The sequence below is a fragment of the Aythya ferina genome (assembly GCF_964211825.1).
Source record: "Aythya ferina genome assembly, chromosome: 7".
NCBI classification, from domain to species: Eukaryota; Metazoa; Chordata; class Aves; order Anseriformes; family Anatidae; genus Aythya; species Aythya ferina.
Window position 1 is genome coordinate 15,125,069 of NC_140302.1, and position 14,407 is coordinate 15,139,475.

Below are 14,407 nucleotides of genomic sequence, written 5' to 3' on the forward strand. Positions count from 1 at the left end.
GCTCAGCTTGTTAATGCCTAATCACAATTATGAGCAAAATCATGAACAAAATAGAGTATTTCAAGGGAAGAAGGAACATCTTGTCGTACTGCACCCAAATCTCCCAGATGACAGTAAAATACAGCACCTTCAGCAGCCTTTTCCTGATAAAAGGAGCTGAAGAAGAGAGGGAGAAATGAAGGAAAAGCTGGAGGAAAAGAAGTAAACTGGACAGAGACACAGTCTCTCAGTTGGGTAGTTCCCATTTCTTAGAAAACATACTATTTGAACATGTTTTTTCCTAAAGCCATTCCAACTTAATCACCTTCACACATGACTGTTTCTGTGCTATTCCATAGTACTTCGCTGTAAAAGATAGAGAGTGTATTAAATGCAAGTTAATAGGTAGAGAAAGAAAGCGTTCAGATCCTTGAGCAGCTGTAATTTTACCATCCAGACACTGGACTGTCAAATAATCTTAATGTAATTGTATTGGAACCAGAGTTTTCTGAATATTCATTATACTGTTAATCCCTGGCACTTCCAGAATAACTCTCCCCTCATCCTTTAAGTGCTTTAAAATAATCAGTACATTTTATTACTTATGTAACTAGGTCAAGTTTTCATCCTTTCTCTCCAGCAAAAAAGTCTTGAAAGTCCTGGGAGCCTAAAGCACAGCATCTTCATCCAGTGCTGCTGCGGCCACATGGCCTTGCAGTGTCATGATACCGCAGCAGGTCTTGGATCCTTTACATGTAAATGGTTTGAGGACAACTTTTATATATGATCGCCATGTGCTTTAAGAGATGCATTTCTGATTAGTATAAAATACCTAGCATTTAGCATATGACCAAGAATAAACGAACAAAAACTTCAGAACACTGTCGCCAAAGTAAAATTTCACCCCTCTAGCCATATCTTGGTCATAAAAATCTGCTCTGTTGCTCTAAGTAGGTCACTGGATGCTTCCAAACAACTAAAAATGTACTGGTCTTGAAATCTTGCAAAAAGGAAAAAATACTAACGATGAGTAAATATCTAAACTACTAACTAAAGAAGTAGTTTAAGTGACCACAAGTACGTGCTTCCCTTACAAAGAATACACATGCCTACTTTCATCTTCAAATCAATGGTTAGAAAATTTGCTTGAAGAAATTATTAAATGTAGGTAACATGTAGCTTTTCTGTAAAATTCATAAAATGAGTTCCTTGTTGGCACGTCTGATCACAGATTAATATTCTAAGGGAAAGGCACCTCACATTTCTGAAAGTAATTTAAAAACACTAAGCACTGAAGTCTTTTCATAGGATGTATTCACAAGGAACTAACAGCACCCATTAGCCCAACAGCCAAATGGCAAAAGCAGAGTTGGCTTATAAAATATGAACTTTATTTTTAATATCATTAAGTACATTTTAACTAAACATAATCCACATCTTTTAACATTCAGCAAAGCAAGCATTAAAAACTAGTGCTTAATGCAAGTTCAGAAATTAAGGACTGAGCATTCACACTCTAAATTGTTGCATCAGTCCAATAACTACATTATATAAAAATGAACAACCTGACAGAACTGAGCACATAAGCTTCATATTGATAAAAAGCCACCCTTTTATAATCCCTTTATTAGTTTTACCTCCCTCCAACCCCAAAAAAAAAAAAAATAGTTTGGAGTTGACTAGTAATAAGACAAATATTCTCATTCTAGTCTTCAGTATAACAATATTGACAGACCAAGAGCCTGACTCTTACCAAGTCCAAATACTGTGAGTTTGCACCTATGCCAAACAGTCCATCCTATGAGATATGCATCAGTCACCACTGGAGTAAAAACACCATGCTGATGTAGCTTTCCTCCTATCGGCCTCAGTAAGAGCTGATGCCAAGACCAATATTGAATACTTCTGAAAGTTTATGGAGAAGGGAGAGGAGAAAGGAGGAGGGAGTTTAAAAATAACAAAACACCACAAGAACATAGGCAGTTTTGGATAAAGAAATCACAGGAGAAATAGATATTTGTAATTTCTTGAGTCACTTAAGTACTTTTCACTGAGATTGCTTCCATTTTATTCTAATTCTCTCCAGTCAGTTTTCTCTCCCATCACCCACTTTTGATGTTTCGCATCTTTTTCTGTTAGCAAACTTAAATACATTTTTTCTATGTTAAGTATAAAAATGTTATCGCTGACAAAACCTTATTCCAAGCACTAAATCTAAGTAGATCAAATACTAATTATCACCCCCCGTTTTTTATGTATTAAAGATAAAACATAATATACATGCATTATATATAAAGGCATTGTAAAGATGTTATATAGAAGACACTGTTTTGCATGTGTGCTTATGTGTATATAATGCCAGTAAACTACTTCTGATGACAGCATCCCCCACACGCTATGCTTTCAATGGAAAAAAAATGGAGGTGTGCACACCTACCAGTACAGTTTATATACCAGCTGCACAAGAGAAAACACTGGAGACTTCAGCACTTGAAGAGGATCTATTCCACAGTGCAGTCCAATGATCAAGGCATTATCAACTCCCCTGAGTTTTGGATAGGTTATAAATTATTATCCAACATTAGATATTTTGTATCTCTGATTTATGTTCTTTTAAATATGATCTCTATATTCTTTCAACAAAGCAAACATGAGCAATGAGTTGTTTAAAAAGGAACACGCTAATGACCATATTATGAAGCATATTCACAGCTTCCATTTATGGACTCAATGGACAAATTAAGATAAAAATGGAGAACAAATTGTAAAGAAAGAAAATGACAGTCAACAGATCTTCCAACTCTCCAGTAAGCAACTCACTGATCATGAAGTAAGCATGATCAAGGAGAACGACAATAAAAAAACAACAAATAAATAAATAATAAAAATCACAAAACTTCACATGACTGCCAGCTTCAGTTCATAGTAAAAGCCTGGAACTGAGCTCTAACACTGCATTAACTATGACCTTAAAGACAGTATAATTATTGTTTAACATGTCTAGTTTGACATGCTTGCTCCTTACCCTGAGTAAAATGCATGGCCCTTTTGCACTTCTATGATACTCATTCTTCACATTTCCACCAGCTAAGGGTTTGCGGTTGTCTTTTTAAACTGAAAAATCAACTCCAAGATAACTTATGTAAAGATGATTCATGTAAAATTAAAGACCTCAAAAATGGCAAAAACCACACAAGACAACATACAGCAAACAAGCAATACATGAACAGAAACATCAGACAGATTTTTTGTGCCAAGTGCCAACCAACTACTTGTAACATTATCACTCAGCAGGCTTCTTGAATACTGGGGGACAGAGGCCTTTCTAACTAAGTAATGGTTAGCAAAACCAATTAAGTTCTTCATATCTGTAGTTAGACACTGGGAATCTCATGTATTGCATCAAAGACAACAGATGATACCTTTCAACAAAACAGAGAGGAAGAGACAGAGACAATAGCTTCAGAGTTAATGCAGGTTCTTCCTTTCAGTCAAGCTCCTTGTCCTCAGATAAGTTATTTCTGCAGTCCTTGGCTCTCGTTTCACAACAGCAGTCATGAGGAAATACTGTTTTAGAGTAAGAGAGATTAGGAAAGTCAGAAAATAAGAACGCTCCACTTGATTATTTCACCTGTAACATGCTCTTTATATGCCCTTTTCTGTAACTCCCAATACTGTGTAAAAGAAGAGTAGTTCCCAGTCTCAAAATCCACATAACCAGAAATTATGCAGGGGGAAGTCACCAAACCATTACTTGCACTCTTCCTACAAACATTATTTGAAAACTAAAACAAGTGCATCAAGTTATTTCTCCTCCAAATGCCAATATTTTTCCATATATTACAGTAGTTTTCCATTGACTAATTAACTGATTTTCTCAGTCCAATACCAGATTCCTGCCATTCAGAGAGAAATTTAAAAAATAAATAAATAAATAAAACTTTTTTGTTTAAGATTGGTTACAGTTCTCACAACAGGAGATGAAATGACTGTTCCAGTGAATTAAGCCCTCCAGGTTTCCAAACAGTAAGCACAAAACACATGGATTTAGCCTCCAACGTCATTCCAAAAACCCACTTCAATTTCATGACCAAGAGAAAGCAGTTCACTCCCCACTCATTCAAAGGAAGTTATATAATATCAACATCAGTTCACCGTGAATGATGTATTACAGTCAAAAAGCTTTGTGAACAACTTTGAGTCAATGGATACCTAATATGACACCCCATCTTAGTTCAAGTACAAGGACTTCATTACTCACCTTTATCAAGTAGATTCCGATATATCAGATTTCATCTTTTCTCATGATTGCAAGAGCCCCATGGAGACGGATGTCACCAAGAAAACAAATTTCAACACCCACCACATTAGCATTCACTAGCTACATTTAAAGATCTAACAGTTCAAGCTCACTTTATTTTACTTAACATCAAATTCTGCAGTATGTTTAACGTTTTTACCAGATTTAAACGCTCCAGTAATCCCTCCCAAGAATTCTCTACTACACAATATGAACACACACGGACACCCCCCAAAGGTTCAAGTAACAAGCTTTTGCCCAATTCTGCCATGTGATATATTCTCAGGACAACTCTTTCCACAATGTTAAGCCTTCTTGAGAAAAGCAGAACAGAATACAATCTTATGTTCTGATCTGTCAGATATAGTAAATCAATGGATAATGGCCAGCACTGGGGGTCAGAGGTATATATACTACAGTGTTTTCACAGTCTGTTAGTGACTATATGGCCATAAAAAGTCAAGCAAGGATCAATGGACAGAAAGAGAGGCTGTTGGGACTACAGAAGAGAAAAACCACCAGTACAAAATTGAAATAAAACAATTTATAATCTAAGTTTTGCCTCTACATATCAGCAAGTCTGGAAAACTAACTTATCCATCAAAACAAAACAAAAACCCTTACATCCTATGCACAGTGTACGAAAATCAAACTCAGGTATTTAAATGCATACCATAAGCCACGAACTTGATATTTTTAAAACTGGTTCATTCACTCATCCCCTTCATAACAACAAAAAAACAAGGACAACAGAAAAGACAGCAGGAAAATACACGAGCCACAAAAACATATACAGAAAATATTCTGAAATGGCAAATGTTCCATACTTACATTTAAAGCTGACAAAGTAACAGAACACAGGCACGGCTACTGCATGAGAGACAAAGTAAATCTTAATAGTATTTTTTTTTATTATTCAAAGTTTTCAAATGCTAAAAAAAGTTTTCCTTATACATTACCCAGATCACATCTGGTTCCTGTTGAAATGTTACTTTTCAAAAGGGAAGGCATGGCGTGAGGGTAAAGGAGAGGAAGAGAGAGTAAGGAGTGCATTTAGCTTTAATTATTATAGTTTGATCAGCTACCCAAAACAGAAATACTATTTGAAATGTAAAATATTTTTTTTACTGGTAATACTCTCCCTACATTTTTGCACCTATAAAATTTTATCTTATACAACTCCTAAGGTTTTACTCATATATAAACACATCATCACATTTGTCTCAGTTTGTCCAGTAGGATACAACTATTTAATAATTATTTTAATAAAAATATAATTATGCATAATGTAGTCCATACCGATTAATAAACATGTAAGACTTCATCTGAAAGACTAAGTCTATAAATTTTAAATAATTTAAATGACTCCTTGTTTATAAATATTCCATTTAGCAAATTGATTTTCAAATGGATTGATTCTAAAGAGTGCTGATGTACATTCATTTTCTGACATTCCTAACATTTCAATATTACTCAAAATATAGAGCATCATGTGCTTTACAGTAGGACACCCCTAACAGGCAAACTTTAAGCATCCACCTCTTGAACTACAAACCTACTCATTACCTCAGTAGCAAAACATCAAGAAATCATATATTTCAGATTGCTTAGCTGCAGCAAATGCTCTCTCTTCATTGACGTGTCTAGATACAATTCCATTTACCTTGAAACAATAAACTAGACCGAGTACAGAACTCATGTTTGTAAACCACACCCTGTTTCCTTGCATGAAGAAAAAAATCCCAGTTTAAAAAAAAAAAATGCAAAATCTTCAGTACTTAAACATATTAATTCTCTTTTCTTATAGTAAAATGTAGTCATGCTTGAAAAAAAAAAGAAAAAAAAGGAGAGTGAAACAGATTAACAGCATAGCTCCAATACTCTTATTTCAGACAACATACTATAAATCATCTTGAAACAAAACAGGCGATTATAATGTGCACAAACATTATGATACTATGCATCTATACTGGTCCGATGGTTCTGAATTATTGAAACTGATGGCTGAACAAGAGCATATTGTTTCAACACACTTGGATTACTTGAACAATTTCAATTCTTTCTTTAGCTATCCAGTGCTGTGTAGACCTCTCTAATGTCAATAAGTAAATAAATAAACAAAAAGATATTGATGTCTTTTAGATAATTCAAACCACATTTAAGCAGATTAAAATACATGGCAAAAATTTCCGTAGCAATGTATTTTTCTTGTGAAGAAAAATAGCCTTTTTTCCCTCAATACTCTAAGAATTATCTAAAATTAAAGCAAGTACATACATTTTCCTTCAGAGCATTCAGTGAGAACAGAACAGCAGCTCCTTTTTTCCTTCTAACGACTACCCCATATTTCAATCCTCTTCACCTCAGTATAAAAGAAACTGAAGTGAGAGCCATAAGACAGAATCATTTCAAAACACAATCAGCTATTTGTAAACAATACACTTTCTCCTTGCAGAAAATCCACAACTGCTAGTTGCAAGAAGAAGCAGCAAGTAAGGTAAATCAATTAGCTTGCTAATTTCTCACCCTCATTTATTTAGCTCTGCACTGTATTTGTCGTAATTGACTATAATTATGTTAATTACTAACTCCAGCATAATTACTATATTTATTGTCATTGAGCACACTATGTACCCAAAGCAAAGCTGGCATTTGTCGGGCATCAAAAAAATAAATAAATAAAACCACACCAATGTCAGGAGGGGTTGCTCTGAAAACTGGCTGATATACCTTCAACAAATGAAAGGGCAAAAGAGATTTCATGCAATGCTAGTTTGAAAGCGTCGGTTCATTAAGGATATTAATTTTCTGATAACTACACATTTAAGCATGACACACTGGAGCAGTATCTACAGGATTTAGCAATTATTAATGCGTGACAGTTTCAAATGCTAAGTGAATCAATTAAACAGCAGCATTCACAATTTGAGAAGAGATAACTGCTTCATAACTGCCTAAGACTACAATTTTCACATGACAAAAAAGGGCCATTCAGGCTCCTTCAAAACCTGACAGGTCAAGAAAGAAGTTTGAAACAAAAGCACCTTATAACCATCATCTCTCCTCTTTACTTGTCAGATCAACTTTGCTAGTGTCTCCGCTGAAATGGCATCACCATGCCAGCTGCCACAAGGTGATTTTTCATGTCTTGTCAAAGAAATCTTTTATTCTATTTGCTCTGCATTAACATGTTACATTTATTGATCAAGCCCTTTCTGCAGCCACAGCAGGGCACTGTGCTCTTATGCCTAAGGGGGCTTTGATGTCCTGGTGACATTCTAGACCGAATAATGCACATACTAAATGGATTTAATGCAGAAATGTGTTTGTGCATGACAGCTACATTAATAACAGCCCCTCACACTGATAAATATGCAATTGCTACGATTAAGAGTTACCCAATTATGGTGAAAATATTTTTCTACCTTATAAATAAAACCATCAAAAAGTTTTAACAATAGTGCATTTTCTTCAACATTTTAAAATGCTATAAAGATCAGTCTAAAGGCTTTTAAAAATATGTCATGCTTTGTTTTGAATTCTGGCTTTTATTTCCATCTCCCTTTTGTTGTTCATCTTCCTGTTCTGTGTGCCTTACTGCTGTACAGACTGGGAAGGTAGCAAGAAAAAAAAAGCCTCTTTCGCATACTCAACTCAGCAAGGAAAATACACCCTGCAAAACTGAAGCCCAGTTTCAGGCTGCCACTTGCCTGCTTCCCCAGGCAAGAAAACAGTAGACAGAAGATAGAAATAAACAATCTCTAGTCCACAGAGAGGATACTACAAAGCCTCACCCTCACAGAAGTCGTGGAGGAACATTCCAGACTAGGATTAAAGTTCAAGGGGATGTTTTCATACATAGACCCTCTTAATCGGACGGTGGAAAATATGCACAAGCACACACTGTGCAAATTATTCATGCTCCTAGCAGAAATAATCTGCACCCCAGAGAGAGGGAAGAGATATCTGTATCTCCCTGAGCACAATTATTGGATTAATCCTCCCTCATTGGCCAAGATAAAAGATTCACTCTCCCTTCCGTCTCACAGTTTAGAGCCCGAAGAAATCTCTGTAAGAAAAAGAAAAATTGTCCACGTTTAAAAACACAAAAATAGAAGTGGACTTCTCAGTGAACACAACAGTAGATGTTATTTATAAAGCATGGCACCTATTTTTGCAATAACACTGACATCTGTTATTCAGGCACTGGAGTGCACTTAGCCTTTAATGTGAAGGGAGATATTTAGCACAAAGAAAGTTATCTAGAACAAATAAAAGAACCTTTGAATAACTTCTTCCTCTTGCCACAAAATAGCAATTTGTGTCTAGCAAAAGTATCTTTGTATTTTACCCAAGCCTCTACATCCTAACTATGTTACATCCTTGCTTACGTGCTTATTCCTTTCTTTCCTTCACCAATAATTATTATTTACCTTTTTCCAATGAAATCTTTAACTTCTAGTGATCAACAATAGTTTTCCATTCACCCTTGAAATCCTTTTCAGCAAAGCTTCCCAGCAACACTAACACTGGTACATCAGTGACTTTTCCTTCCTGTACTCCATTCTTTCATTAGATAACGAACTGGGAACTGGGGAATAGCTTTCCACGTATTAAAGAAAAAAAAAAAAAAAGTGGCCTTTACAGTACTCTATTACCAGTGAATATACTATCATATACAGTTACTATGAAAGACTCAGAACTCGGTTTTCAAAACATCTCTGCTGCTGAAACATGCCTTATTTACAATACATAGTACAAATAGTTCATTTCTGAAATAGCTGAAAATCACTATCAATATCAACCAAAACAGCTGCTCTAACTCTGGCCATTTTACTACAATCACACCAGTAGGGTTGCAGAATGAGATCACAGTTTAGGTCAGAATGGGCATCTACAGCTCATTTAGTCCAATCCCCTGCTCAAAGGAGGGCAACTTCAAAGTTAGATCAGGTTGCTTGGGGCTTTGTCCAGTTGCACTTGGAATATCACCCAGGGAGGAGGGATCCACAGCCTCTCTGTGCACCTCTTCCACTCAACTTTTCTCATTGTGAAGTTTTTCCTTATATGTAGTTGGAAATTCCCTGTGACGACTGCCTCTCATCCTTTTGCTGTACACCTCTGACAAGAGCTTGGCTCCATCTTCTTCACGACCCCCCATTAGTCCAAACACAGAAGACATTATAAACTGTTTAAGCAAAATCTGCAAAGAAAACAGCATAAGAAGAAATAATTCACAAGTGGATAGCAGTGGTCTGGAGTTGAAGGATTTCAGTCCACCAGAGGCGTGAACAGGCTACAGAATACAGTGGTACCACATCTTGCTGATTACTACTACCGTGCTTTGAAATGCACACCATTTTTCGTGCTTCATACACAACTGTCACTCCTCCTTTTTCCCCACCCTCCCCATAGAAAGTTCCCTTTTGCAATTCACCTCTCCTATCCTTCCTTTCCCTTCTGGTCAGAAGAGGAGATGAGTAACCATTGTTGAGACGTAATGGTCACTTGGCTTGGGCTGCCAGAAGTGAGAGAGAGATGAATCCATGTATCAGCCAGGGTAATCAAGAGCCAAGACCAATTCTTAGAAAAAGGCAAACAAGGAAGACGAGAATTCTTTTAAAGAGCAACTATTTGTGAGTATTTAATCAGTGTCATTAACCTTACCACATCTGGTACAAAGAAAATTTAGTGTCTACATAGGCCCTAATTTGTATTTAATAAAGAAGAGGAAAGAACCTGGACAGAACTCTAAGGTCAGAAAAAAATGGCGAATAATATATTTTTCTCCATATACATTTGCCAATACAAAAGCACCAACCCTATCCCCCTACAATTTAGTTCTCCATTTTTGTGCACGTTTATGTGTTTATGTAACACACAGAATGAGAAATGGCAGAAATCTGAGAAGAAAACCACCACACATGAAAACACTGAATCCAGATAATTACTCTTCATTGCAGAAAAAAAGAGACAGAAGTGCCATCACAAACAATAAAAAAATTACATGATATCCTTAACTTCTAAAAAATCATTCTCTAAATATGTATCAGCTCAACAAGCGAAAAAAAAAAAAAAAAAGAGGCGGGGGTGGGTGGTGGTGGTAAACAAGCAACTCCATGCTTTGTTCATAACAGCAGGTTAGTATGTTCCAGAAATACAAAACAGCATCTATTGAATGAATATCTATGTTATTAAGTGACAAATTTAGCACAAGTTGTTTGAGTGTAAAACAAGTCATAAAGCATAGCACATTTGACTAATTCCTTCCTACTTCCCTATACAGTATTAGCCAATCTTCCTACGCGTTTTCCAGTACACCTGGACAAGCCTCTGAAAACACACATTTTTTGTCAAAAGCCATAAATGGCAAAATAACTTACCTGGCTCTATCCTGACTTCTGCAATCAAGTTACCTGCATTATCACAGTATAAAAAGCACTGTAAGTCATTAAATTGATTGTTTAATCAAGTATAATATTATAAATTACATTCATCATATCGGTTACATAAGAAAGTTTTGTGACACCTGTACCATGCACTAGAAAGTAGTATTTCTGACAAGAGTCTTAAGTGCACAAGCATGCATGTGCACACAGTAAAGACTGTAAATCGACAACTGCACAGGACTTCTGGACTTGAACAGAGAGTGCTGCCTTGCAAGAAGCGTCTGCTGCCAACTGATCAAAAAGCCGAACACGTTACTACAATGGATCTCTCTTTCTCTGTACACACCACCACCTATGACAGCAATGTTAAGTAACATGACTACAAATACTGGTGCCCACAAAATAAAGTGTCCCATACTTATAATACTTATGCTACAAGATATATTGTCTGGTACAAGAGGATAATTCCTTCCCAAAATACACTCAGGAGTAGCCATACTTACAGAGGGTAGGAGAAACCCTATATAAAAACAACACAGAAAAGTTTGGTAAGTACTTACATCCTGACACTGAGGTAACTAGTAAGCATGTTAGCATCTCTCTGACTCAGATATTAGTTTTCAGATTAATGACCACTAAAATAGCCTTTTTCTTTCAAAAACACACACACATGCTTAGATCTAATATGAATCATTATAGTGAAAACTGACATCTTTACTACAAAGAACTTTTTCCCTCCCCTTCAAACAAGCTCAGATTAATTTGCATTTCCAAGAAGAGTGCAGCAGAATCATGAATGTAATCTGGTACCTGCACAAAACAGACAACCTGTAAACCTCCTCATTTGCTGGCTAGACTTAACAGCCCAAGTTCAGGGAATGTTGAGCTGACAGTTTTGCAGGAGGCACTCCTCAGAAACATGTACGATCAGCAACAGCTTCAAGAGACACGTGCATCCTGTTAATCAACACTTCAAAACCAGCACTGTATGTTCCTCTTTTTGTTAAAGGGGTATTCAAGTTTAAAAAAAATAGTATCAAACACATATGAAAAGCTTACAGAATACCACTGACTTCAGCCGGAGTTGAAGATAGTCTTACAGGTCTGACCCAACTTCACTTACATCCAGTGGAGTTCATTTAAAATACCTTAGTCATGAAATAAAATACTATCACAAGTGTCTCAAGTAACAAATCCACTTCCTGTCTTCTTTCTAGCCTCTAAGCACTATGTCCAAATACAACAGCTGATATGCTTATTTCTAGAACTTAAACTTCCCCCCTAATAAATCCTAGCAAACGGAGGATTCACAGCCACTACCATATGACATAGTACAGCAATCCAAAGGCAGCCATCAAAAGTTCCTACACATTATGTGTATACTCAAAGGATGACTAGCTAAATTCCTTACTATTAGCATATTGTATTAATGCCAGCAAAGCACAAAATTATTTTCATATGTGGTAGGAGTGATGATCATCTGTCTTCTTCAATCAACTTAAGCCTTTGACGACAGAAATTTGTTGTAGAAAGTCAAACTCCTTTTTAAGAGTTAGGATTAAGAAAACATTAATACCCATGTAACATTAATATGAACTTCTCTAAAATAAGCTTTAAAAAAAGAAAAAGCCTCCCTTCCCCAAACCTTTTTTTTTTTTTTTTTCTTTCCAAGGGATAGTACCTCCAGAAAGGAAAGAGTAGTCTTGTTGACATGTTAAATCTTAATATACATGCAGAACTTGAATTATCTTTGTAATAAAAAGAAAAAAATGTCGATTCCAGCTCCCCTCTTCCCCAAAATTCTCTCATTTAATCACAATTTCCATAGGTACACAGTCATCAGCCAGACATAAGATAAATTTAAGATAATGGCAATCCGCAGATTAAGTGCCTCTTTTGCTCTGCTACCTCCTGCGTACAGGAATCAGTCTTTCAGAGTTTACGGTTGCTCAACATAACATTTATTCGTGTTACGCAAGATAAAAACCAGTGACTGTTCTCCCTAGGAGAACCAGACACTAGCATATTACTTTTATGTGACTCATTCTTCACTAGTAGACTCTGGGCTTACCCTCAATGAAATAAAAGGAATAAGTTAAGAATCCTCTGCTCTAATGCTAAGAAAGCTACACTTTTTCTAAAATATATTACTACACGCCACTCCTTTCTCCCTTAGTTACCTACAGAGTTCCAAATCTGAAAGGCACACTGCTGAACCTCACCAGGCTTCTCACACAATGATTAAATGAAAATGGATACTGCTTAGAATTTTTGTAATGACTAATGGGAATAGTATAGAATTCAAAATCAATCCATATGTTAAAATAATTTAGAATTTATTTATAAACTCTAACTGCACTTAGCTGTAGCACTTAACTATACAGCTGCACAAAATAAAATCATATAATAAAAACACATCATCTGGGAAAAGAGTATTACAAACCATTTACAGTAATAACCAGAGATCTACAAATAAAAAAAGGAAATAAGCACACGCTTACTTGTTTTTTGTTTTAGGAAAATTCATGTTTGATCCCATTCTTCACTTCTTCAGGTAATGTTGTTTATCTTCCATTTTGAGCAGAGAACTAACTGTAAGCTCCGCACTGGCATCATTTGCATTAACATCAGAAATTTACACTCACCTGGTTGCTTGTGTTCCAAAAGTAAAAGAAAAGGAGACAAACATTGTCTATAAAACAGTATCACCCACTTGACAACAACTGTGCGTGTTTCTATTTTGAGAAAAACAAATAAATATTATGGTTTTGGAGCTGGTGAGCCAAACTGCATTTAAAAAAATCTATACATTACAACATACCTTAACAAGTTGAAGCTAAGATCTAGCCTTTTTGCCATATGTCCGTATTTTCTTCCCAGAAATTCTGGAATTTCTTCACAGTCTTGACTAATGTAGGACACCTGAGAATTAGAAGCAAAAAGGAAGCATTCCGTAAGTGGATTATTTACAGTTTCCTGTCCAGATTCTGCCTCATTGATCCAACGACAACACACAGTATAATAAACATTCATTACAGCTTTGAGCTTCTTCTGTTTCACTGCTAAAGAATCTATCACAGTCTCATTTTTCTATCGATACAGTCAGCTTAATACTTAACACGTGCATAGCCCTACGTACAACACAGCAGAATTTTCTTATTTCAGATAAAAATTATTTTACAATTGCATTTATTCCGTTAAGTCATAAGTATCATACTCCATCCCCCTATTAATACTTTGATCTAACATTACTTTGGATTACCCTTCTGAACACCCTAGAAGAAAAATTCGTAAAACATCAGCAGACTTTCAAAGTACTTTTTAGTTTGCCTCTCAGTATGCAAAACACTTAGAGATCACTTCAGAAAGTTTCGTCCAGAAACACCTAAGCAATGTGCCATCAATCCACTCTCACAGCAGTTCCTTGGGGTGATTATTATTTTCAGAGGTATGCTAGGGACAGAGCAGGAAAGCTGCTCAAGGTCTGAGAAATCAAGCATGCAGCTTTGTTTGGACAGTGGTGCAAGTCTCAAAGGTTTTTGGCTTCCACACCTATGTTCAGGTTACACTCCTTGTTATACCCAAAATACTTGTGAATGTGTTTCCTTCTTTCCATAGCTGTTTATCTGACCCACCTTTAACAAAGAGAGGAAGAATTAGAGGTAGAAAAAAATAAAATATGTACTCATATTTCTTTTTAGCAGTGTTGATGTAATTGATGATATTAAAAAAAAAAAAA

The 14,407-nt window shown here is 35.9% G+C and overlaps 1 protein-coding gene across 22 annotated transcripts in view; it reads right to left on the reverse strand.

The window, feature by feature from the left end:
* The window catches only part of LOC311439619 (leucine-rich melanocyte differentiation-associated protein-like), a 400,118-nt gene that overhangs the window by 356,325 nt on the left and 29,386 nt on the right, over nucleotides 1-14,407 (reverse strand). For 15 of the 22 annotated variants that reach the window (XM_084525513.1, XM_084525512.1, XM_084525525.1 and 12 more), the window contains one exon: nucleotides 13,490-13,590. In XM_084525513.1, coding sequence (XP_084381639.1) covers nucleotides 13,490-13,590 — 101 coding nt within the window. Of the gene's footprint in view, nucleotides 1-1,732; nucleotides 5,150-5,172; nucleotides 9,483-9,716; nucleotides 9,863-10,662; nucleotides 10,696-11,171; nucleotides 11,189-13,489; nucleotides 13,591-14,407 lie in introns of those variants that run through there. The other 7 variants (XM_084525518.1, XM_084525522.1, XR_014694852.1 and 4 more) reach the window with 6 other exon arrangements.